Genomic DNA, 23683 nt, shown 5'->3' on the forward strand with positions numbered 1-23683 from the left:
TTTTATTTAGTTGGTGATAATGTTATCGTGGTGTCCCTTTATATAATCTTCATAACATACATCCGCGTAACAGACTTCGCACAACGTAGTATGCGCATTTTATTATATATTTAAGTACTTTATTATTAGCGTTATGCGAAATTGAAAAAGGAATATAACGTAAGTATGTTTTTTTTAATATAGACCCATAGTAGACATCTAACATGCACATTCAAGTTTCATTGTAATTTTAAAATGTTTACTTATGTAGGTATCTTAAAAGATGAATGTTGCCTTAGACAATATTTTACAATTGGTTAACGTTATAATAGTTTGAAGATTTTAATATTTACATAAAAAATATAACATCAACAATTAGCTACAGAAAACAAAAACGAAATTAATAAATTCCTTAACAGTGAAGCTAAGTAAGAGTACAGTCACTTTGGTTAAAACACTTAAATTTTAGGTGAACAGAATCTAATTCTTAAATATATTTACATTTTTTTACGAATTTCAGAATAGCTAAAGAACATCTCGCTGCGAAGTGAAACCAATAACTTATTACTACTTATAAGGAAACTGTGTAGTCCACGACATTCTACGTATTTACACATACATCAAGATTAATTCACTATTTGCTATTCAAAACAAAACTGTTTGTCTCTTACCTATACATTGAATATAAACGATAATCTTACGAAGAGGAATATCATGAATATACCTGGATATTGGTTGTGATGATTATGTAATCATGATCTAGTTGTACATTAGGTAGGTACTAGGTACCTATTGTTTTACCAGATTTTATCGATTTGACAACTAGTCCCCACGATTTAATGAGTTTCTCTCTACAGTAGGTAAGGGGTGCGGTATCACGTGGAAATATTTAAAAAATAGTTCCAAAATTCCAGTAATCGTAAAAGTAATAAGCACTGCGATGCGTAATGCCATGGTACTCCAGAACCAACCGGACAAAAAAAATTCGAAGCGCAGAAGGTAATGTTAAGTAAAGGAAATGTTTTTGTTTTGAATAGCTTTAAAAATGATTTAGTTGCGTGAGTCTGTAGAAGAGGGTAGGTTTTCGCCCTCCATCTTGTGGCGAGTGGCTTGGATATAGGCCTCGGCGGCGAGCGCAGGCCATGCATCAGCGGGGGGCGCGGCCACGGAGGTCACAGTGGGCCACGGCTCCGATGTGGTCACCTCTGCCGGACGCTCCGCTGGCTCCGCGGTCTTTGCGCACTCCAAAGACAAGGGCTTCGGTGTCTCAATCCTGGAAAGTCTCACTGATTAGTTAGTGGTATAGATTAGAAGAAAATAATTGAAATTAAGGCCAGTGTTTAGGCTGTTAAGGTGCTTTATTGTGTACACTCGAATTTTGCAAATAAAAAATACGTCTTGTATGTTGAATGATCTATTGACGACTGGTTATAAAATAATACAGGTATGATACTTATCTATTTAAAAACGAATGAACATGCCGCCCACCAAAAACAATTGTTTTTAACTAAAATAACAATAACATAGCAAATGGACTGTATCTTCTAAATTTCAATAATGTAATATAACAAACTTCATGCAAAATTCCGAATATAATACAAAATATCATGGTAAGTATAAGACATTTCAAAATTGTCCAAACGTACACTCAATTAATACTCAATTATTCTCAGGTTTATTAGGAAGGAGTATGAGCTTCGATAAGGGTCGCTTCATTTGAGTATTTCCCTTACATTGGACAGTTACTACACGCACCAGATTGTCGGCTCCTGGGTGAAGTGCTGATATCTTTCCTAGTAACCATTTTGTAGGTGGCAAGTCATCTTGTTTTATGACGACTATGTCTCCGATCGACGGCGATGGAACTTGCTCTTGCCATTTATATCTTTGCTGCATGGTGTTCAAGTACTCAGACTGCCACCTACGCCAAAAATTTTGTGTCATCTTTTGTATTATTTGCCATCTAGTAAGCAAGTTAATGTTTTTGTTTTCATGGTTGACATCAGGGACGCTGATCAGGGGTTCTCCGATTAGAAAGTGCCCCGGTGTGAGTGGGTCGAGTGTTTCAGTTGTATTATCCAGTAGACAAAGTGGACGCGAGTTAAGGCATGCTTCAATTTGTGTTAGAAGCGTTGCCATTTCTTCATAAGTCAGTTTGGAAGCCCCATTAACCCTTGTTAAATGGCGCTTGGCTGACTGAACTCCCGCTTCCCATAATCCACCATAACTTGGCATTTTAGGAGGAATAAAGTGCCAAGTGGTGCCGTCATTACTCAAGAGTTCAGCTACTTCTCGTGCCATATTAGCCTTGCCCTTTTCAAATAACTCCTTCAACTCCCTTGCGGCACCAACAAAATTGGTGCCGTTGTCACTCCATAAGTGTGCGCATGGACCTCTCCGAGAAACAAATCTTCTAAATGCAGCAATAAATGCTTGTGAAGTTAGATCTGTTACGGCTTCTAAATGAATTGCTCGCGTGGCCATGCACACAAATAAGCAGATGTATCCCTTTGTTGCATGATAGCCACGACCCTTTGACATTCTAATTTCTACAGGTCCAGCATAATCTACCCCACTGTTTAGAAAGGCCCGGTGTTGGGTAACTCTTACAGCCGGCAATTGTCCCATGAACTGGTTCCTTACCTTTGCCTTGTCAATTATGCAAATTTTGCACATTCTAATGCATTTCCTGATGGCTGCTTTTAGCCCAATAATCCAGTACTTGCTACGGACATACGCCATCATGGCTTGAATTCCACCATGTAGCGTTTTTGTATGAGCTTCCTGTATTAAAAGCTTAGTTATGTGTTGACTGCGTGGAATGATTATGGGGTGTTTTGTTGTGTCTGCTATAGTGGCATTATTTAATCGTCCTCCAACTCTCAATATGCCATTCTTATCTAAGAACGGTGACAGTGTTATAAGAGGACTTCTTTTCTTGACCTTTCCATCCCTTTGAATTTCTTCTATTTCTCTTTCATATACTCTTCCTTGATAATACTTTAGACATTTTTGTAGAATTAAATCCAACTCTTCCGTTGTTAAATATTCTCCCCAATTTTGTTTGTGTTTTTTATTTAGAAATCGTTTACAGTAAGCCAAAACCCTCTTCATTCTTGAAATTGTGGAAAATCTTTCCCAAATGGACATTTCTTCCTTTTCTGAATAAATATGAAATGTGCTCTTTGCTTCCAAATCTGTTGATGGGACCTCACAAGTTGTGTGTTCCAACTTTATTGATTGTAACCACTTAGGTCCAGTCCACCAAAGCTCCTGGTCAGCCAGATCGCATGCTTTAATACCTCTGGTGGCGATATCGGCAGGGTTTTCAGCGGATGGTACATGTCTCCAATTGTCATTGTCCAGAATTCTTAATATTTCGGCAACTCGATTGGCAACAAAAGTTCTCCATCGATTTGGCTGTGAATGAAGCCACGATAGTACAACCATAGAATCTGTGTAAGCAAAGATGTTATTCTTCTCCACGTTCAACAAAACAGCTATGTCCTCAATAAGCTCAGACAACAATGCCGCGGCACAAAGTTCAAGACGCGGAATTGACAGCTGTTTAAGAGGGGCGACCTTCGTTTTAGACGCTATCATCGATATATGTACGTTGTCATCCTCATCTATCACTTTAAGGTAAGCAACAGCAGCATAAGATGTTGTAGAAGCGTCTGAAAAGCCATGTAGCTGTACCTCTTTGCAGTGTGGTGAAGTATGCAGCCAGCGTGGAATTTTAATTGTTCGCAGGTGAGTTAAACCTTCTCTATACTGTGTCCATTCTTCTACCACATCTGCAGGTAGGTCATCATCCCATCCCAGATTATGCAACCATAACCTTTGTATCATTATTTTGGCTGTAATAACTACTGGTGACAGCCACCCAAAGGGATCGAACAATCGTGCGACGTCAGATAGAACGGTTCGCTTTGTCACTGGCTGTTTCATTTCAGGTAGGTTGACTGTTATGTTAAATGTGTCTTCTTTTCTGTTCCATGTTAGCCCTAGTATTTTTATAATCTTGTCCATTTTAATTTCCAATTTTTCCCTTTCTTCATTCTGTGTTCGTTCCTTGTGTTGTTGATTTTCCTCTTGTTGTATATATCTTAGTAGCTCGTTAGAGTTACTAGACCATTTTTGCATGACAAAACCTCCTCGTTTCAATACTTCATTGATTTCTTTACACAATAACTTTGCTCTGTCTAAATCATCATGTCCTGACATTAAATCGTCCATATAGAATGAGTTCTTTATGGCTTCTGCAGCTTGTGGATACGTATGTGCTTCATCGTCGGCAAGTTGAATGAGAGTTCTAACTGCGAGGTATGGTGCTGCTGCAGTACCGAATGTTACTGTCTGGAGTTTGTAACTTTCTAATTTTTCATCTGGGTTGTTTCGCCACACAATACATTGTAAGCTTGTGTGTTCTTCTGTCATCTCCACCATTCTATACATTTTGATAATATCCCCTACTACGCAGATTTTGTATCTTCTCCAGCAGATTATTAAACTCCGAAGATCGGGTTGTAAAACAGGACCGACCATCATGGTGTCATTAAGAGACAGACCTTCGGTGCCCTTGGCTGAGGCGTCGAAGACTACTCGTACCTTGGTTGTATCCTTGTCTTCTCTAATGACCGCATGGTGAGGTAAGTAAATTGTGTTCTTATCTTCTTTGTTATCATTCTTCTTCATGTGTTTCATACTTATGTATTCTTCTATGACCTTTGTGTATTCTTCTTTTAGTTTTGTATTTTTCTCAAACTTTCGTTCTAACTGGTTGAATCTTCTAATAGCTTGTTGTTTTGTATCTCCTACTTGTTTGATTGTGTCTTCAGTGGTTTGTTTTAAGGGTAGATGCACAACATACCTGCCTTCTTCATTTCTTTTTGTAGTGGTTTTATATATTGTTTCACATTCTTCTTCTTCCTTTGTCAAAATTTTCTTTTTTGTGTACAGGTCCTTTTCTATCTCCCAAAATTTTCGCAGCAGATCATTGTCTTCTCTCACTAGTAGACTTGTTACCATGTTTAGTTCGACCGATCTGTTGTTTGTTTGTCCTGATAATATCCACCCTAAACTTGTTCTTTGAGCCACTAAACCATCTTGAAGTCGTATCAATCCATCTTCAATAATCTTGCAGAAAACGTCAGCGCCGAGTAATATATCTATCTTACTCGGGTTGCAGCATGTGGAGTCGGCTAATTTAATCCCTTCAATTTCTTGCCAATTGACTTTAATCTTCTTTGCTGGTAGATTGGATGAAATCGTTTTCATTACGTAAGCCTTTACAGCCAAAGGTGCTTTTGTTTTTAATAACAGAGGCATTTCTACCTTGTGTTTGATTGACTGTTTCCCTTCACCTACGCCATACACGGTGCAATTGCTTTCGCTTTTCTTTAAGTTCAATAAGTCAACTACTCTTGCTGTTACAAATGAAGCTTCCGAACCTTGATCTATTAAAGCACGGAAGACGTGTGACTCTCCGGAACTTGATAGGACATCCACCAGTGCTGTTGCTAATAATACTTCTTGGTTAGACCCTTCCCCTGTAGAACAGTGTGACTTGACCCTTGTTTCTGGATCTTCTACTTCATGTGTGATTGTGTGAGTCGTTGTATCACCCTCCCGTTGTGATTGTTCTTTATGTAAAAGGGAGTGATGTCTTCTTTTACATACTCTACAAGACGTACGTTGTTTGCATCTAAATACATTGTGGTTAGGTATTAGGCAATTGAAACATAAATTGCTTTTCCGTACAAAGTTGTATCTGTCTTCCACTGGTTGTCTTGCAAATTCCTTACAGTTAAATATGTAGTGGTTACCTTCGCAAAAAACGCATGCGGTTTGTAACACGCCATTCATATTAGTGTCCCGACAACGCTTGTCTTCGCCTTGTCCTGTTACAGCGTGAAATGATTTGTGTGCCGATGTCTTCGTAGTTTGTGTTTGTGACGATGTTGTAATGAGTTCTAAAGTGCGGAATTTTGACTCAAGAAATTTCTTCAATTCTTCCCATTTTGGCAGCTCTTCTCCTTTACTAGTGTACGCGTGTTCTTCCCACTCCTTATGGGTTTGCATATCTAGCTTCTGAACTACGAGGAAAACAATCATAGGATCCCATGCCTGGGTAGGAATACTCAAGTTTTCGAGGCTGTTAAGACATTCTGTTGTTGTATCCATTAAAAGTTTTATGTGAAGCGCCGACTGATTTTGTATCTTTTTTTGGTAAAAAAGTCGTTTTAGAATTGTAGACGAGATCAGTCTTTTGTTTCCGTAACGATCCTTTAATAATTCCCAAGCTTGCTGGTAATTGGTGTCAGTTATTTGTATATGTCGTAACAATGCTTCGGCTTCTCCAGTCGTACTTGTTTTTAAATAATGTAATTTTTGTACATTTGACAATGAAGCGTTATTGTGTACTAGCGACGTAAACAAATCTTTATATGTTGGAAATTCTTCATACTTGCCCGAAAAATTCGGCAATTGAATCCTCGGTAGCTTAACATATGATGAGTCCGCATTATGAGATTCTCCTTCCATTTGTTCCGATGAGCGTGACTGGATTTTATTTAATAAGTCCAATATATCGGCCTTCAAAACCAAGTAAACATCTTCATAAGTAAAATATTCTTCACTCAAAAAATATTGTAAACAACCTCGTTGCTCCCTAGGCGTGCATTTTGTTAATGATTGATGGGCTTGATTGAAGGTTTGCCAATGTTGTTCCACACACTGCAAGCGCGCGTTTAGGTATCCCACCGTAAGTCTCACTTTCGGACATTTTTTTAAATTCACTTGTGTTTTTTGTAACATAGCTGCCATATCTTCCAAAACATTCAAGTAACTAGTTTGTTCTGCTGTTGTTGTTGTTGTAGTCATTTTCTACCGTTTTCTTTATCAAATTCTAATAGAAATAATGTATCTTCACTATCTTCAAAATAATTTTATAACTTGTCTAATGACGCGTAGTAATTTCTTAACAAACGTAGTAAACACTCAGGAATGCAGCTCCTATTGTTCTGAGTGGCCGAGCGCTGCCGGCCGGTCGATGCAGTTGTAATCCGGCTCTTAATGGACCATATGTTTAGGCTGTTAAGGTGCTTTATTGTGTACACTCGAATTTTGCAAATAAAAAATACGTCTTGTATGTTGAATGATCTATTGACGACTGGTTATAAAATAATACAGGTATGATACTTATCTATTTAAAAACGAATGAACAGCCAGTCTCCAGAATTAATACACTACAGGGCTAGAAGGAATCAGGAATCTGAGAATTGAATAGTTCTCGAATATACTTTCTTGTTATCTATTAAGAAATTATAAGCTAGAGTAATAATCTTATCTAAGACCTTGTTCAGAAAGCGCGATTTACTCGCGTTTTCACGTTTTCATACCACAGAGTAATTTGATTACTTTATAGATTCCTGCATGCTTGGAGATGTTCGTATCCGATGTTAAGTACTCTGTGGTATGAGAACTCATCTGGTCAGGCTCTAAAGGATTCTCTTCCAAGTTTCTAGTTTCTGTGCTGTTTATAAAATAATAAAGTAAGGTGGGTGTGTATACAAAAAATACCTCACGCGTTCAGGTGATTGCACTGTGTCGTTGGTGCTGGAGATCTCCAGGTCCTCGGCATAGCTCAGGTGTAGCTTCTCACTGTCGCTTCGGTGCTCTTTTTCTGTGAACATTGCTACAGATTAATATTAAGACCAAATTACACGAACAAAATACCTTGTATTATCTGGACTGAAAAAAGTTTGCCACTTTTTCTGCAGCAGCTTGAAAAAGAAACTGCTTACGTAAGATCGAAATGACCAAAATGACACGTCCAAATTGACAAGGCCGGCTAAATAATCCTAAAAGTGGACAGTCGCGGGTACCGCTCCGAACGAACCACTACTCACCACAAAATAGCGATTGTTATCCTTCGCTTTTTTCAAAGCTAGAACGAACAACTATTTTCTTGGTGTTCCACTCCCACCTTACCAAATTGTGACTTATAAACAAGAGATCAAAGCAAATGGAATTCAGTAGTCTCTGCCTACCCCGGTGGAATTAGTCGAGAGTTTGTATGTAGGATGATTTCGTGGCCTTACCACACTCTGGATACTTCATTCAAAACACCTCGTTTTACACAGATACTACACATTGAGGTTATCGTACATGCGCATCTGTGTGTGTGTGTGTGTGTGTCGTTTGACGCCCATACGATTGGAGACTAAAGTGAAACCGAGGGGAGTGAGTGAACTTAGCTCAGCTGCTGGTGGGGAGTGGAGAGTTGCTGTTCTTACCGTCAACATTGATAGGCGCGTCCGGCCAGCCGAGCGAGTCACCCTCAACGTCCACGGGCTCGTCCTCAGCGTCATAAGTGCGCGACTCCCGCGGACGCTCCTCTCGCCTATCCTCGTCTAGGTCGTAGCCCAGCATACTCTCCACAGTGTGGTGGCGCTTGCGAGTGCGCAGCTTCAAGCGACGCTGGCGGTTCGCGCGGATGCGTTGGTATGTCTGTTGAAAAAGACAGAAAAGTTGTTGGAAAAGGCGTGTATTCCACAGAACAAATAAGTGCGGTCGATTTTTCTATGTTTTATCTCTAAGTTTCTAGTTGCGCCTTTTATGTTAATTTACGTCGTATCGAACTTGTGGACAAATACTTACTTACTCAAAAATATCTTTATTCAAGGTAACATAGTTACACATTGAATCGTCAATTTTACATAACGAACGTCTCATCCGCCTAAAACTACTGCACTAAAACTACTTACAAATTGATTGTCAATCAACAAAGGGATGACCGAGTAAAAAAGGCAAACTAAAGCAATTCCCGACCTCCCAACGCGCGTCTTCATCCTGATGATGCAGCGAGTGCGAGGAAGGCGTGGTGTCGCGCGGCAGAGCGCTCAAGCTGTACAGGTGTTGTAGTTCCTGCAGAAAGTGCGCCTGCGCCACTCCTGGCCCGAGCCGCGCGCCGCACACTCCGCACGATGACTTGCGTTCGCCGTCCGCTGGGAGCAAATAATTATAAATATAAAGATTGCGATTTTGAAACTTGATTGACATAATTTTGCACCCTAAGAATTTGTTCGCATTTTTATTACACCACATGACATGGACATCGCCTGCATTAACGATATGACCAAACGTTGATTGAAATATCACTAAACGTTGACGTTTCAACGGTCAACTTAAGTTGGCTATTTCATGAAATATGACCATTTCATGAAATGGTCGAACACATCATGAAATGATCAATTCTACGATCTGGTAACGACATATATACGCCTTAGGAAAGATCTTTGGAGGAATTTTGCCTGTTTACTTTATTTCCGCACTATCGGCCGCTTTCAAAGACGGTTTAGGGGTACAGAGCGGCAACATCAGGTGCTAAAATATAATTAAATGCAGATTAATACCGCATCGCCAAGAAGCGCCCTGGGTAAATAAAGAGAAGCCCGTGAACAAGTTCCGTGAATCTATCAATTACAAAGGCGCATACTAAGGTAAACGCTCCTATTAACGCCACCCAAAAATCGACATCGTTTACCGCCACCTTTTTTAAATTGCGGATATTTTGAATTGCGTCTGAGATAGAAAATTAATTCAAATGTCAAAAGATACATGTATTAATTGACCATGAAACGAACATACCCCTGAGCGTGGGCAACAACAGTCTAATTTGTGATTGGTCTGTAAGTGTGCAGTGTCCGCGCAAGCAACGCGCTCCATACAAGCCACTACTGAAATGCATAAGCATACAACATTTTTTTCTTAAGGTTTTGTGTCCGATGAAACATATTTTTCTTCACTTTAGTAATTATAACTACTTGTTAATACGTTTAAGAACTGAGAAAGCATGCTATATTTGACATTTGTGTTAGTTTTAACTGATTAATTTGAGTTTTAAAATGTGGCGGTGATAGAAGCATACATTTGCAGTTTGGTTACTATTACCGCCACCTATGGCGGCGATCGATATTTGTATGATATTTGTATTTTTTAGTTATTTAAGGTAACATGCCCAATCATTCATAATGTTATCATCTTATTTTATAGTATGGTTCATGAACTATATTAAAATCTATTAACGCCACACATTTGGTGGAATTCAAGTATCCTGTGCTGCATATAAGTTAATGTATTTTTTTAAGAAATGTATGAACAAGTAGTTGAAGTAATTATGAATTTCTAATTTAAATACTTTATATATTTATTAAAATATGCTTTGAAACTGGTTATTACATACGTAGCTCTCATTTTGAATATTTATTTGTTTTCTTAAGGCTAATTTTTATGTGGCGGAAATTGAAACACAGAAATTACATACATGTTTCTATTACCGCCACCATAGATTCCCTCTTATGATTTACGTATAGACAGGGTGATGCATTATTCTTCGGACTGACAGAGACGGACGGACAGACCGAAACGGACGGACAGATAGAGACAGACGGACGGACAGGGACAGACGGACGGACAGAGACAGAAGAACATACAGAGACAGAAGGACAGGCAGAGACAGACGGACGGACAGAGACAGAAGGACAGACAGAGACAGACGGATGGACAGAGACAGATGGACGGACAGAGACAGACGGATGGACAGACGGACGGACAGAGACAGACGGATAGACAGAGACAGACGGACCGGCAGAGACAGACGGATAGACAGAGACAGACGGATGGACAGACGGACGGACAGAGACAGACGGATGGACAGAGACAGACGTCAATTATGTATATAAATTTATGAAACCAAAAGATTTTTCTGTAGTTTATGTCATAATTCATTTAATAAAAAAATAACAATAATAATAAAGTTTATTGAAAACTCCTCATACAGAATCATTTCGTCAACTCCCGAAATCCTGAGGGAGATTGAGAGTTTCTATAGACAGCTATATTCCACGAAAACATCAGGCGAAAGCATGGCTCGAGACCCTCGAGCGAAGCTTACCCGACACTACACTGAAGATATCCCGGACGTCAGCCTGTACGAGATTAGGATGGCCCTCAAACAGCTCAAAAACAGCAAAGCGGCAGGAGATGACGGAATCACAGCGGAACTTCTGAGAGCGGGCGGAACGCCAATACTCAAAGCCCTCCAGAGGCTCTTCAATTCCGTCATATTTCAGGGCAAAACGCCGAGGGCATAGAGCGGAAGCGAGGTGATCCTGTTCTTCAAGAAAGGTGATAAAGCCCTACTGAAGAACTACAGACCTATCTCGCTTCTGAGCCATGTCTACAAGTTGTTTTCGAGGGTCATTACGAATCGTCTCGCTTGCAGGTTTGACGACTTCCAGCCTCCCGAACAAGCCGGTTTCCGAAAAGGCTTTAGCACCATAGACCACATCCATACGCTGCGGCAGGTTATACAGAAGACCGAAGAGTATAATCTGCCACTTTGCTTGGCGTTTGTGGACTATGAGAAAGGGAGACCTGAGCGGTGTTGCAGTCTCTTCAGAGGTGCCAAGTGGACCATAGGTACATCGAAAAGCTAAGGGACCTCTACCAAAATGCCACTATGTCAGTTCGAGTAAAGAACCAGAGCTCTAATCCGATCCAACTGCAGCGAGGAGTGAGACAGGGAGATGTCATCTCTCCGAAACTGTTCACTGCTGCATTGGAGGATATTTTTAAGCTTCTGGACTGGAAAGGATTTGGCATCAACATCAACGGTGAGTACCTGACGCACCTTCGATTTGCCGATGATATAGTCCTAATGGCTGAGACTCTGGAAGACCTGAACACCATGCTCGAGCATCTCAGTAACGCATCCCAACGAGTGGGTCTTAGCATGAACATGGCAAAGACAAAAATTATGTCCAACGACCATGTCGCACCCACTCCAGTTCAGGTTAGGAACGTTACACTCGAAGTTGTAGACCAGTACATTTACCTAGGACAAATAATCCAGTTAGGTAAGTCCAACTTCGAGAAAGAGATCTCTCGTCGGATCCAACTCGGATGGGCAGCGTTCGGGAAGCTGCGGAATATCTTCTCGTCCAAAATACCAGTGTCTCAAGACGAAAGTCTTTGACCAGCGCGTGTTGCCAGTGATGACCTACGGCAGTGAGACGTGGCCGCTTACTATGGGTCTCGTGAGGAGGCTCGGTGTCGCTCAGCGGGCAATGGAGAGAGCTATGCTCGGTATTTCCCTGCTTGATCGAATCAGAAATGAGGAGATCCGCAAGAGAACTAAAGTCACCGACATAGCTCGGAGAATTGCAAAACTGAAGTGGCAGTGGGCAGGACACATAGCGAGGAGAACCGATGGCCGCTGGGGCGGAAAGGTTCTGGAGTGGCGACCACGTGTCGGACGACGCTCAGTGGGTAGGCCTGCTACAAGGTGGACCGACGATCTGGTGAAGGTGGCGGGAAGCCGCTGGATGCGGGCAGCGCAGGACCGATCGTTGTGGAGATCCTTGGGGGAGGCCTTTGCCCAGCAGTGGGCGTCATACGGCTGTTGATGATGATGATTATTGAAAACAGTTCGTTTACAGTTTTTGTTGGAACGCTGTCTTTTAAACTAGGTGAACCTGTATTTTGAGAGACAGTGCCTTCCCAATTTATGTATCTATTAACTACATTAACCGTGGTAAAAATACGGTATTAAAACAACCTTTTTTTAAATAAAGTATTTTATTGTATCTGAATAGTTGGTTAGATATCTCGTTGGCGGTATTCGATGCAGCAAAGGCGGTAATAGAAAAAACCGCAATTCATGTGGCGGTAATAGAGGAAAGTGAGTTTTCGGACATAAAATTATTTTTTATCCAAAATATTCACTCAAAATTAAAAATTCTTGATGTATTTAGCAGAAGACAGTCATAACAATACAAATAAAATAAATAAGCTGCACTAGCAAATACAGAAGTACTTAATTTCTGAGGGGTAATCAGAGCATAGCTTAACCTGGCGGTAATAGGAGCGTTTACCTTACACAAAAGTAGACCAATAATTAATTTTAACGGCATGATTATAGCTCGCTTGGCCCATAGGCATCGAGTCCGCTCACACTGAAATTCACCGCTTAAAATCCTGCTTCCGGCCCGCAACCCTCCCAGGACCGTGTTTATAAGCATGGGGCTTAAGCTTTACCTCATCATCAGCCCATTTACGTCCCCACTGCTGGGGCACGGGCCTTCCCTATGGATGGATAGGGAGATCGGGCCTTAAACCATCACGCGGGTCCAGTGCGGATTGATGGTTATTAACGACTGTTAATGCAGCCGGGACCAACGGCTTAACGTGCCTTCCGAAGCACGGAGGAGCTCGAGATGAAAACTTTTTTTTTGTGGTGACCCATCCTATGACCGGTCTTTGCGAAAGTCGCAGACCGAGCGCGTTTACCGCTGCGCCACCGAGCTCCTCACAAGCTTCACCTAAAAAGCTATAATAGGGTATTTAACTTGGTCAAAGAGAAATTATAAAATGCCAAACTAGAAATAAAAGCCAGTCTAAGAAGATCAAAAATCTCATTTTACTTTTCGATTTATTTACGAATTTTATTTATAAATTAAGTAACAATGAGTACGTGGTTTGATCCCTTTTATTGATGACGTCACAGCACTGTATTTCAATACAAACTCCAAAGTAAACTTTCCTTTTGACGTTACCACAGCGATAATACAAATACGTTACGTAAAAAGCAAGTAAAAACTCTCTCATTTCTGAGGTCTCATTTTCTCATTTGAATAGGTTCATATAAACTCCCGTGAAATGAAAAGTTATTATAGTACCTACTTTGAAAAACTTTACACGGGTTATACAAGTAGGTACCTACTTACTATGTTTATGTTTCTTGACTTTCAAGAATTTTTGTGTGTATTGACAACCAGAAAGGGTAATCTGAAAAACGTTAAACTCACGAGTGAAGAAGTCGTGTGAGTCCGTGCAGGTTGCGGCCGCGGGGGGGTCGTCGTCCTTGCAGGGGCGCGGGGAGGCGGACGCGGCGGACCCTGGCGAGCTGGTGTCATCCCGGGCCCCGTACCCGTGCCGGTACAGCGGGGGGGTGTTACTCTCATCCCGCACGCTCTGCTGTTGTACACAACACATCTGGTACATTCGTCTTATGCTGTTCTAGAGATTTTCCTTTTTAAGGATATATTTTAGATAGCTTAGGTTAGACTAGTTGCTGACTTAGCCCACAAATGCCGGATAATATACTGATTTATACCTATACCTGCGTCCCACTGGTGGACACAGGCCTCCCCTCAATGTTCCCGAGGGAATATCTGTCGCGGGTATGGGTGGCTTGTTATAACTCTTTTAAATTACTTATTTTTTACTCTGATTAAAACTTTGTGACTAATAAAATAATCCCTGATACCTTGACTGATGAGGTTGGTAATCCGCCTCACAACCCACACGATAGAAGAATAAAATAATAAAACAATGAAGTAAAAATAACTCCACACTTAGAATACCCTCCGGCAGTGTCATAACATAAGGTCAACTTCAATCATCACTTTACATAACAAATATTTCAAAATACATACCCTTAGAGCCTGGCCTACGCTTTGCCCAAGCGCATACTGTTCGCCTAGATGCCTAGCGAATGCTTTTCCCGGGTATAGTGGATGAAATGCGCCACCTATCGGCCGAAACGCTCCACATCCGAAGCTTTGCAATGCTGGATGGAGAAACTGAGGTGCCATGTGGTGCAGGAACCCTTCCATGATGATTGATGAACTCTACAAATGATGAGAAGGTCAGTATCGAGTATTGAACCTAACAATCGCCAGCGTGTAACACATTTTGGTAAGTAGCGTGTCAGTGTGACGTTAAAACTTGATGTACACAGAGGCGACCCCGAGCGCGTCTTAGGCCGCACGCGTTTTTACCACAGCGGCGCGACTCGTCATATAAACTTACCCTCTCGTCCCGGTACCACCTCTGTGTATGGAAAGCTTCAATATCTTTCTAGTCTAGGCCACGTATTTCAAGAAGTTTAGCTACCTTTTCTTTATTGCGGCGCTCTGAACAACCCAGGACTCTAGGACTTTCTGCAAAATATGACGTCCCTAGGTAACTAGGTACATCTTTATAAATTCTAAGAGCCTTATCTGATGGCAATCATCCACGTTGTCATCTACTGCCTACATAGGTCTATTCTACAGACCGATATTTATGAATTATTTTGCCTGAGTAATTCTTCTACGTAATATACTCGAATAACTATGTATACTTAACACTTGACAGGCGCGAATAACGCGAGTCATGCGGCAAATTACCGGTTAACCGCGGAGTCTAAAGATATTAATAGTAAAATAAATCGGTTTTGCCAGATAACATGACATTACCCATACAAACTCATATTTAATATTGATAAGGAATTCCTTCTTGTCATTTAAAGAATATCCATAGTAGATGTCTTTCCTATAAACAAAAAATAATTCTCCAAAATAACATAACAAAATCTACTTTCGGTGAAGACCGTCGGAATAAACTGACCCGTTCAAACAAACAAAAAATGAGGATAATAGCCACTAAACTATCACTGTTTGTTTTGAAAGTATTGTCCGTTACACTTTGGTAGAGTGGGCATCGTTGGAACAATAAACCAAAGCTTCTGGTGATCGCCACCGGTGGTCATCCACATACTTCCACAAACATTGTGCAACAATCTGTTCCTTAAATAGTATTTAAACGCAAACAAATGAAGCACTTTTTAAAGGGTACAAGAAGAAACAATCTTATAGTAAACTGAATAAACTAGTTAAAAGGACTTTCTGCTAAGTAACATTTTGTTCTCTAATATTACCTTGCTTGTTTATTAGACATATTTTTATATGACCTAAGTATATAATAAGTTCAACTAGTAAACTAAACCAAGGTTTTATTTACATTGAGTAAGGAAATCTTTAAGGATAAAACGGTTATTTATATTAATTATAAGACTTTTAATTTACATTATAAAACCGTATCGCGTTACATGCCTAAACGGAACACCGATGAGCACCTTGTAATTCCAATGCACAGACAGCCTCCACTCTACATTTCCAAAATAACTAACTACTTATCCCCGTGACATACATCAATTGTCTAATTACTCATTAGTCATCTGTCGTTCTCGAATTCCATAAACGGTGGTTGGCTGCCGATAATTGTGCAAACGTATCTGATTATCGCTGAGATATCAATGACCATTATCCCAATCAGCGGATGGTGTAATTAACAGGCTCACAAATGTATAGCTAAAGGTATGTTTGGGGTTCCAATTAGTCCTTACAAGAGGCCAAGTGCGCTTGTTGCAATCAGTCGAGAAGCAAACAGCCTTTGATCCGGAGTGTCGAGACAAACGGTGCGACCACAACCGCTGGACTATCTTATCTCGATAGTGTTCGAGTTTAGAGACAATGTCTTATTGCACTGATTGCTTCTTATCTCTAACACTAACAAAGTTGACACTAATTAATTATTACAAAGTACGAGAGCTTTATCAGGGAGTAGAGGTTTCTCTATTTTACATAACATTCTGGGCACAATTGGGCTGGCCAGTACCCGACATGTCTGATCCATTAAAAGATGAACTAAAATGCCTACCCACTCTACATATTTTATATAGTTACCTAGGTAGGTAATTGTCTCCGGCTAAGTAGTTACTTAATGCAATATGTGGTGCATCTACAAAAGTGACGTAGGTAGGTAGTAAGTAAATTTCATGCAGTGTCCTCAATTTTTATGTTCCGGCACAGGAAACAGCTACGCATTTTTGACGTGACTTTTGTAGATGCACCGCATATTGCATTAACTACTTAGCAGGAGACAATTTAAGACAAAGAACGTGTGCCTCGGAGTGAAAGACTGAGGGCATCGTCTGAATTAATCGACTCTAGTGGACCGATAGCGCTGAAAACTACGCGTGTATCTGTTGGTAGCCATGTACTTTATCAAATCTCATAGTTCCAATTTTAAATACTTATGATTTAAATTTTAGTTTCATTGTATTAAACATAAAAAATAGTTAAATTCTATTTTTTGATGTTACAACATTGGGTAGCGTGGCGCCGCGTGTCCCTTCTCACTATGTTTACGTGAGCGTACTTGCCGACTCTCCATTGTTTACACGAGCTACAATAGAACGATAGCGCAAGTAACAAGCTCCAACTGGCTGCATAAGTGGGTGGTTCAATTCCGGACTAAGGCTAATAGCTATTGTACATGAATAATGTTTGTTTACTCGTAAATCTTATAAATCTAGAAAAATGCTGTATTTTTATTTAGAAACAACAGTTGTTTTTACTTTGTAGCTTATTACTCTATCGAGTTTTCCCACGGAATAGAAGAGTGACTTTTCCCCCTCAATAGCTGAACCAAAGTAAAAATATCGCGTTCAATCGGGAAAAATCTGGTACTAATATATCAGATCGTAATAGGCCAATAAGCGGGTAATAAAAAAAGAGCGGCGGTCGAAAGAAGTACGGGCGTGATTTATAAGCGATAGGAATTCCTACCACCCGCCCCTTTTTCAATAAATGTGCGATAAGAATCATTGCCTATCGCCGCATGAACGAGGTATGCAATTAAATGCATGAATTTCGATTCTTTCTTCTTTTACAAAGACTTTTTATAGGTATAATTAGGTAGATATATCCAAGCGGAACATAATGTGTCAAATTAAAATGTTTCCTTAATATTTAGTTCTTATGAAGTTAACGAAACTGATTGGAAATTAAGTAGCTCGGTAGTCATCGGTTAAGTAGCTAGCTGTAACTAACCTTGTGCCTGAAGTGATAGTTATTGTCAACTTTTTACATAAAACATAGGGAAACATTATTTAGATAAAGCCTTTGATATTTTATGTACTTAAGTAGGTCGAAATCCTACCAAAAACATACCCACATTTTATTATGTTCAAGTCTTGATGAGGTATTTAGAAAAATGCTTGTGATCAAAAGCAGTTCAATAGATTTTTTACGTAAACCAAATTTAAAAATAATGGTTATAAAAATAGGTAGTACTTACTTACAACTAAATTCTAAAATGATGCGCTACCTTGCTTACGGAACGCACACACATAAAAGTGATTCATACAATTGAAATGGCGAGAATTAGATTTGAAAAGTTTAATTCTTCCTTTAATTAACTACTTTTGAGAAGCCGTAAATCCAGGACGAAAGCTGCTGTAAATATACGTAGTAGCGTCTCCATAGAAATAGAGTAATTTTAAGTTATGCCTACGTTCCATCGCGTAGCTTTTCTTTCGTACCACTTAGGTATAAGTGCATCTGTATTGCTTTTATGTTATGACTAGTGGAGCCGTCAGATGTTCTCCTGCCAGATCACAGCGCTACAAAACAAAAAAAAAACAATAAGTACTGTTCATTATTGTTACGAAGACAACTTTAAAAAATCAAAGATCATGGGAGCCGGCTCAGCCATACCTGAGTTAACTTTAAATAAGTAACACGACCTTGTTTTATAAAATATACTTATTAATGGAAACAAATAAATAATAATTGATCAAGTTGCGCGCACATTCTCTAGAAAAACGCGACATATGCGGGAACACCTGTTCTTCATTACAGGAATGAAGCTTATTGGATCTACATTTTATTTTTTCTAAATAAGTACGGCATCTTTTCAGCTGTGAAGCTTAAAACATGTTTATTCGATGGAAAACACCTTGCTATGCTACAAAAGAAGACATAGTTTTAAATAATAAATTTAGAATAGAATAGACCTTCGCATTGCAATATAGCTTGCTACACACAAATCCGAAAATACGAGACAAGCTGGCCGGGGCGCGTGACTATAAGAACAAGTAACAAAATCCCGCGCGCCGGTCGGTCTGTCCCTTCTCCCCGGCTCTGTGTGGATCAAGCTTAATGAATTTAAATGTGTTACCATTTATTTATTCACGATTTTTTTGGTTAATTCCATCTCTATCGAGCTCGAAGTTACATCCAAAGCGCTCTGTAAGAATTTTAAAGTGTTTTAAATTAGTAAATTAAATTATAAAGAAAATGAGGTAGTAAGTGTCATTTTATATATTTTTTTTAAGGTTTTTTTGAATGTATACTTTTTTCTTGATGAAATATGGAGTTTATGCATTATTCATAGTCCACCAATGGTACAGGCTAGATTTTCTGTCTAAGAAAGCTATTAAGTAACAAAAATTATAATATTAACCAAAACTCATTAACGTTACTACTAAAATGACTATTTCCGAAATACTGTGAAATATTCACCAATGTATTTAAATCCCAGTAACCCCTTACCTACAAAAAAAACAGGCACTTACTTGAAAGCATACACATAACATAAACTGCCTATATACGTCCCACTGCTGGGCACAGGCCTCCCCTCAATCAACCGGAGGGGGTATGGAGCATACTCCACCACGCTGCTCCAATGCGGGACTTGAAAGCATATTTTTAATAAATTTCCACTTTTTTCTCAGTTTTTACTTTTTCCCAATGTAACTTAATCATTCGTCCATTCTGAAGTTAGTATTTTTATAGAGCACCGTTTCCGTATAAAACTGAACTACTTACATTTGATAATAAAATGTTATTATATCGATTGTCAATACTAAAGTGTAAATAAACAAAAATTGGCAAAAGTAACAAAATGTTATTCCACAAAAGTAAATTCAGCTTGGACACTATTAGAAAAATCCGCCCGCCCATGCTAAACACGAAGTAAGTAAGTACCTATTAAGTTAACACGTGAGAATAATTTGATATTGCAACGCAATAATTAAAATCCTTATCACTCGTTTTTCTGATTAGCTTTTTCAACACAGCTCATTTTATTTATTTTAATTAATAATAATTAAATTAAAAATTAATAATTATTTTAATAATAATATTTATTGAATAATGAGGTACTTACTTAACAATATTACAAAAAGGACTAGGCATCTACCACAGACTTCGATCTTGTATTGAAAGTAATTTGATTAGTCACATAGACACTTTCTTACTGATCAGATAATCTAATAAATTGTTTTTATTTGTTGTTTTATTAGTACTCAATTGAGTATATTTTGTAATCATTTTTTATTATTTTAAAAACCGGATAAATGAATCTATTTTTCTTTCCGACACTTCTAATCTATTTAATATGCAGTGCCGCTTAAATCAGATATTCAAATTACCTAAGTAATAAAACTTAATAGCGTAATAATAATTTATAAAAAAATCTAAGCGCTTACTTAATAGACAACAAATGGATCTTGTTATCTTAAATAAATAATAAGAATAGTCACTTTTAATTTTACTTCTATATCATTAAACTTAGGGTAATGACTAAGCCGTCGATGTTTAATATGTTATCTAAGCACTAATAATATTATAAGGTACCTGTATGTACATTTAGTTTCAATACCCACAACTATTTAACTTTTTTATAATAAAAACAAACGAAATATCTACTTTTTTTAATAATAAAAACATATGAAACGCGTACTCACCAAACTCGCGAAGTGTAAGATCCCACCGGGTACGTGCTTGTCACGCGATTTTACGTGTTCACTACGCGACGGTCGACGGGAGACTGGCGCAGCGCCAGGCCCGCTGGGCGGAGCCCCGCCACGCCCGCCGTCACCTCCCGCCCACCATCACGGAAAAATCACCTTCTAGAACATTCCCAAATCCTAGGCCAGCTTAGCTTACCTGTCACGGAAAATAGACGCTCCATGACTTATACCTTATTTATTCATGAAACGTTTCAACTTTGTTTTGCATTTTGAATTGGATATCCTTTTTGAATTGTAAAATATGTTATAGTAATATCTGTCATTGTGCAGTTATACATATACCTACTTATAAAGCCATAAATGGCTAAGCACACCTCACCTAGTAAACTAAGTGCGATTTCTTTTCGGACCAATTATAGCCAAGGAACTTTTATAAATTCTCCAGCCACCCTATCTCGAGCCAGTATATTGTAGTGAATAGTATTTAAACCGAGCTAAATACCGAACATAACATTTTATATCCTCAGATAAAGGTAAAACAGAATGCAAACCCACAATGCTGAATGGTACGCTGCGCGCCGTGGCTGGTACGTAAGCATTCTCTTGCAATATTAATTTGGTAAGTATCAATTTCTTCTTCTAAAGTTTATTGTCACACAGTGTTGAGTAAAGCGCTTCTTTACTCACGCACGCCTCAACCTGTGGTTTTGCCTATACTTACAACGCAGAGCACAAGTAGTCAAATTGCAGACATTATTATTTGGCATTAAACTCATTATTATTATGATACATGTAGGTCTTCCTAGGCTCAGGATGATAAGTAAATGAATACATTCTTGTTGTCTTTAAGTGATCCCAGTCAGACAGTTCAAATAAAATACTTTTTAAATGTCAGTCGCTACAAAAAACCAATCCAAATATATCTAAAGCAACTTACAAACAAAAAACAAATAAATCAATGCCCTTAAAATACAGCAATTCGAAACCCTCTAATTATGTTTTGAAGGTTTAATAACGTGATTACATGATGACCACTTAGGTATGCAACACGGAGAAAATAGGCAACACCACGTGCTCCTAGTGTTACTAACATAAAAATCATTCACTGGCGACATAAATTTATATCTAGTGTAACAACAATATCATGCTCATCTATTACGGCAGGACTACACATAGAGTAGGGCAATAAAAATGAGAAATTATTTTTAATAACATTGCAAGGGTGCGGTGGCACCACAATATTTTGATAACGCACCCTTATTACTGGGCATTCCTTGTCGGGCCGCAATAAGAGTAACCCCGCCACTAACTTTATGACCTTAGATCAGAGGTTTATGTGGGAATAAACTTGTCCACACACTTGGAAAGTGCTAGTGTACATAGATGGTGTTGTAGACATAGCTAGGTACACTAAAACGCATCATTAAGCACTTCGTTCAGTTCAGTTTTATCCTATCTTAGACATAGAATAATGCTACATTTAATGCTAAGATTAAGCTTTACCATTGCGACTAATAAAACGAAGTATTCTCTATTTCTTTTTAAGTTGATATTATCGATTAAAGGACATTCAATAAATGAATAACTAAATGAATTAACTATTTACGAGTAATATAAATTTATCACATTATATTGTATACTTACTGGAAATATTATTCATTAGTTATCTAATTAGTCTGTCTTTGATTTCGTACAACTAATTAGTTATATAACTAATTTAATATCATTGTTAAACTCTAACATAACAATTCAGCAACATAACTTGATACCTACTTGATAATTAAACTCATTAATATTTTATAGTCAATCAAATCAATTTTAACTCCGACTAGTGGGTAAGGTATACACTCAGGGAACCTCCTGAACACATAAGTATTCCTTCACGAGCATTTTCACACTAGAATTACATACTATTATAGTAATTTCAGACAAGAGACATATTTCCGTAGGGAGAGCAAAAACGTCCCGGTGACGAGGCCTGGAATGCGGCGCGATTATGAAACACCATTTGTCAAGTTTTTATTGGGCACCCCAAAGTAGCGGCTATTGTACTCCCCCGGCCCTCGGGTTGACGTCATTCATAATTTTTATAACTTGTTAACATTTCGCGGATTACCCGCACCAGAGGCGGTTCGCCTCGGATTGCCGTTTAATTAAATTTTATCCTCCTTACGCCTATTTACGCTTCTTTCGATTGGGGATTACAACATCAAGTTTTCGCGAATTTGTAGCCGTGAAACCTAGACTGAAAATAATGCTGTGCTAACCATTATAACTGCAACGTGGAACTTGAACTCCGAGAGTAAAATACTGTAAAAACATTATTCTTTGAGTACTTAAATTGTAGCGGTAGGCCGAGACCGTGGAATTCCACCTTCTACGGGCCTGATAGCACTTTCACTTCTTCCACTATCACCAAAATCTTTATACACGCTCGCTGGTATAAAGTTAGATACCTACTTACATATTGTTCTCTTATACGTAAACCATCATAACAAAAACAATGTTCAATTAGATAGAAAGTGATTACAATAAGGTGGAGTACACGGTATCGATATTAAATCGCGGTGCGGGTTCAGTGCGCGGTGCAGTGCAGCCATATTTCGCGCTTGGCTGGTCAAAGCGCCCCGGGACGCCAAACACCCACACTTTAACATCCAACACACGCCGATATTAACGGAGGTTTTCATTAATTTTCATATACATTGTAATAAGTTGTTACTTTTTTTTATCAAACATGTATTATAGGTACAGAATGTGCTCATAGGCCTCCCCTTTTTCAACTTTGTGGTACCTAGGCATTCAGTGAAATTTATTTTGAGTGTCTTCTTTGTGTGGAGACCTTTGCTGGAGACATTTATTATGAAAAGCAATGTTAAGGTGATACATAGTAGATCATATAATAAGTACTATCATTTACGTGACAATGTATGTGATTTAGTAAGAAATCTAGATTATGGTATTATAATTATATTCTGTTTCTAATGTTTTTACTTACTAATTAATAAAAAGAAACATCCATTAAATGAAGTTATCATCCAGTCTTTATTAAATCTTAAGAAGTAACAAAACTTAGTACGTAGTACAACGTTATAGGTAATTAAATCGTATCCACCATCAAGATATGTATCGCAAATAGTCAAAGTCTGACCAGGAACACAAAAAACCTGTTTCAATAGCATCATGAAATTGCGTTCGTACTTAATACTTAATGTGTTAACATGGCCACAACTGTGGGATTAAAATGGTCATATCGAAGCAATTCATCTAAGA

At 38.8% G+C, this 23683-nt stretch overlaps 1 protein-coding gene across 4 annotated transcripts; it reads right to left on the bottom strand.

Moving 5' to 3' along the window:
* Positions 1-197: 197 nt before the first annotated feature.
* LOC126380522 (uncharacterized) lies at positions 198-20472 on the bottom strand. Of its 4 annotated transcripts, none has more exons than XM_050029989.1 (7): positions 20405-20472; positions 14484-14678; positions 13854-14040; positions 8815-8990; positions 8280-8493; positions 7564-7666; positions 198-1252 (listed from the first exon to the last, which is right to left on the bottom strand). In XM_050029989.1, the coding sequence occupies exons 2-7, from the start codon at positions 14661-14663 to the stop codon at positions 1030-1032; spliced, it is 1083 nt and encodes a 360-aa protein (XP_049885946.1). In that variant the 5' UTR covers positions 14664-14678; positions 20405-20472; the 3' UTR covers positions 198-1029. The 4 variants fall into 4 exon arrangements, with proteins under 4 accessions (XP_049885946.1, XP_049885945.1, XP_049885944.1 ...); XM_050029988.1 differs by lacking the exon at positions 20405-20472 and adding an exon at positions 18835-18862 and having other exon boundaries at positions 13854-14022; XM_050029987.1 differs by lacking the exon at positions 20405-20472 and adding an exon at positions 18835-18862.
* Positions 20473-23683: the final 3211 nt, after the last annotated feature.

This window comes from Pectinophora gossypiella, chromosome Z, assembly GCF_024362695.1.
Source record: "Pectinophora gossypiella chromosome Z, ilPecGoss1.1, whole genome shotgun sequence".
In the NCBI taxonomy this organism is placed as follows: domain Eukaryota; kingdom Metazoa; phylum Arthropoda; class Insecta; order Lepidoptera; family Gelechiidae; genus Pectinophora; species Pectinophora gossypiella.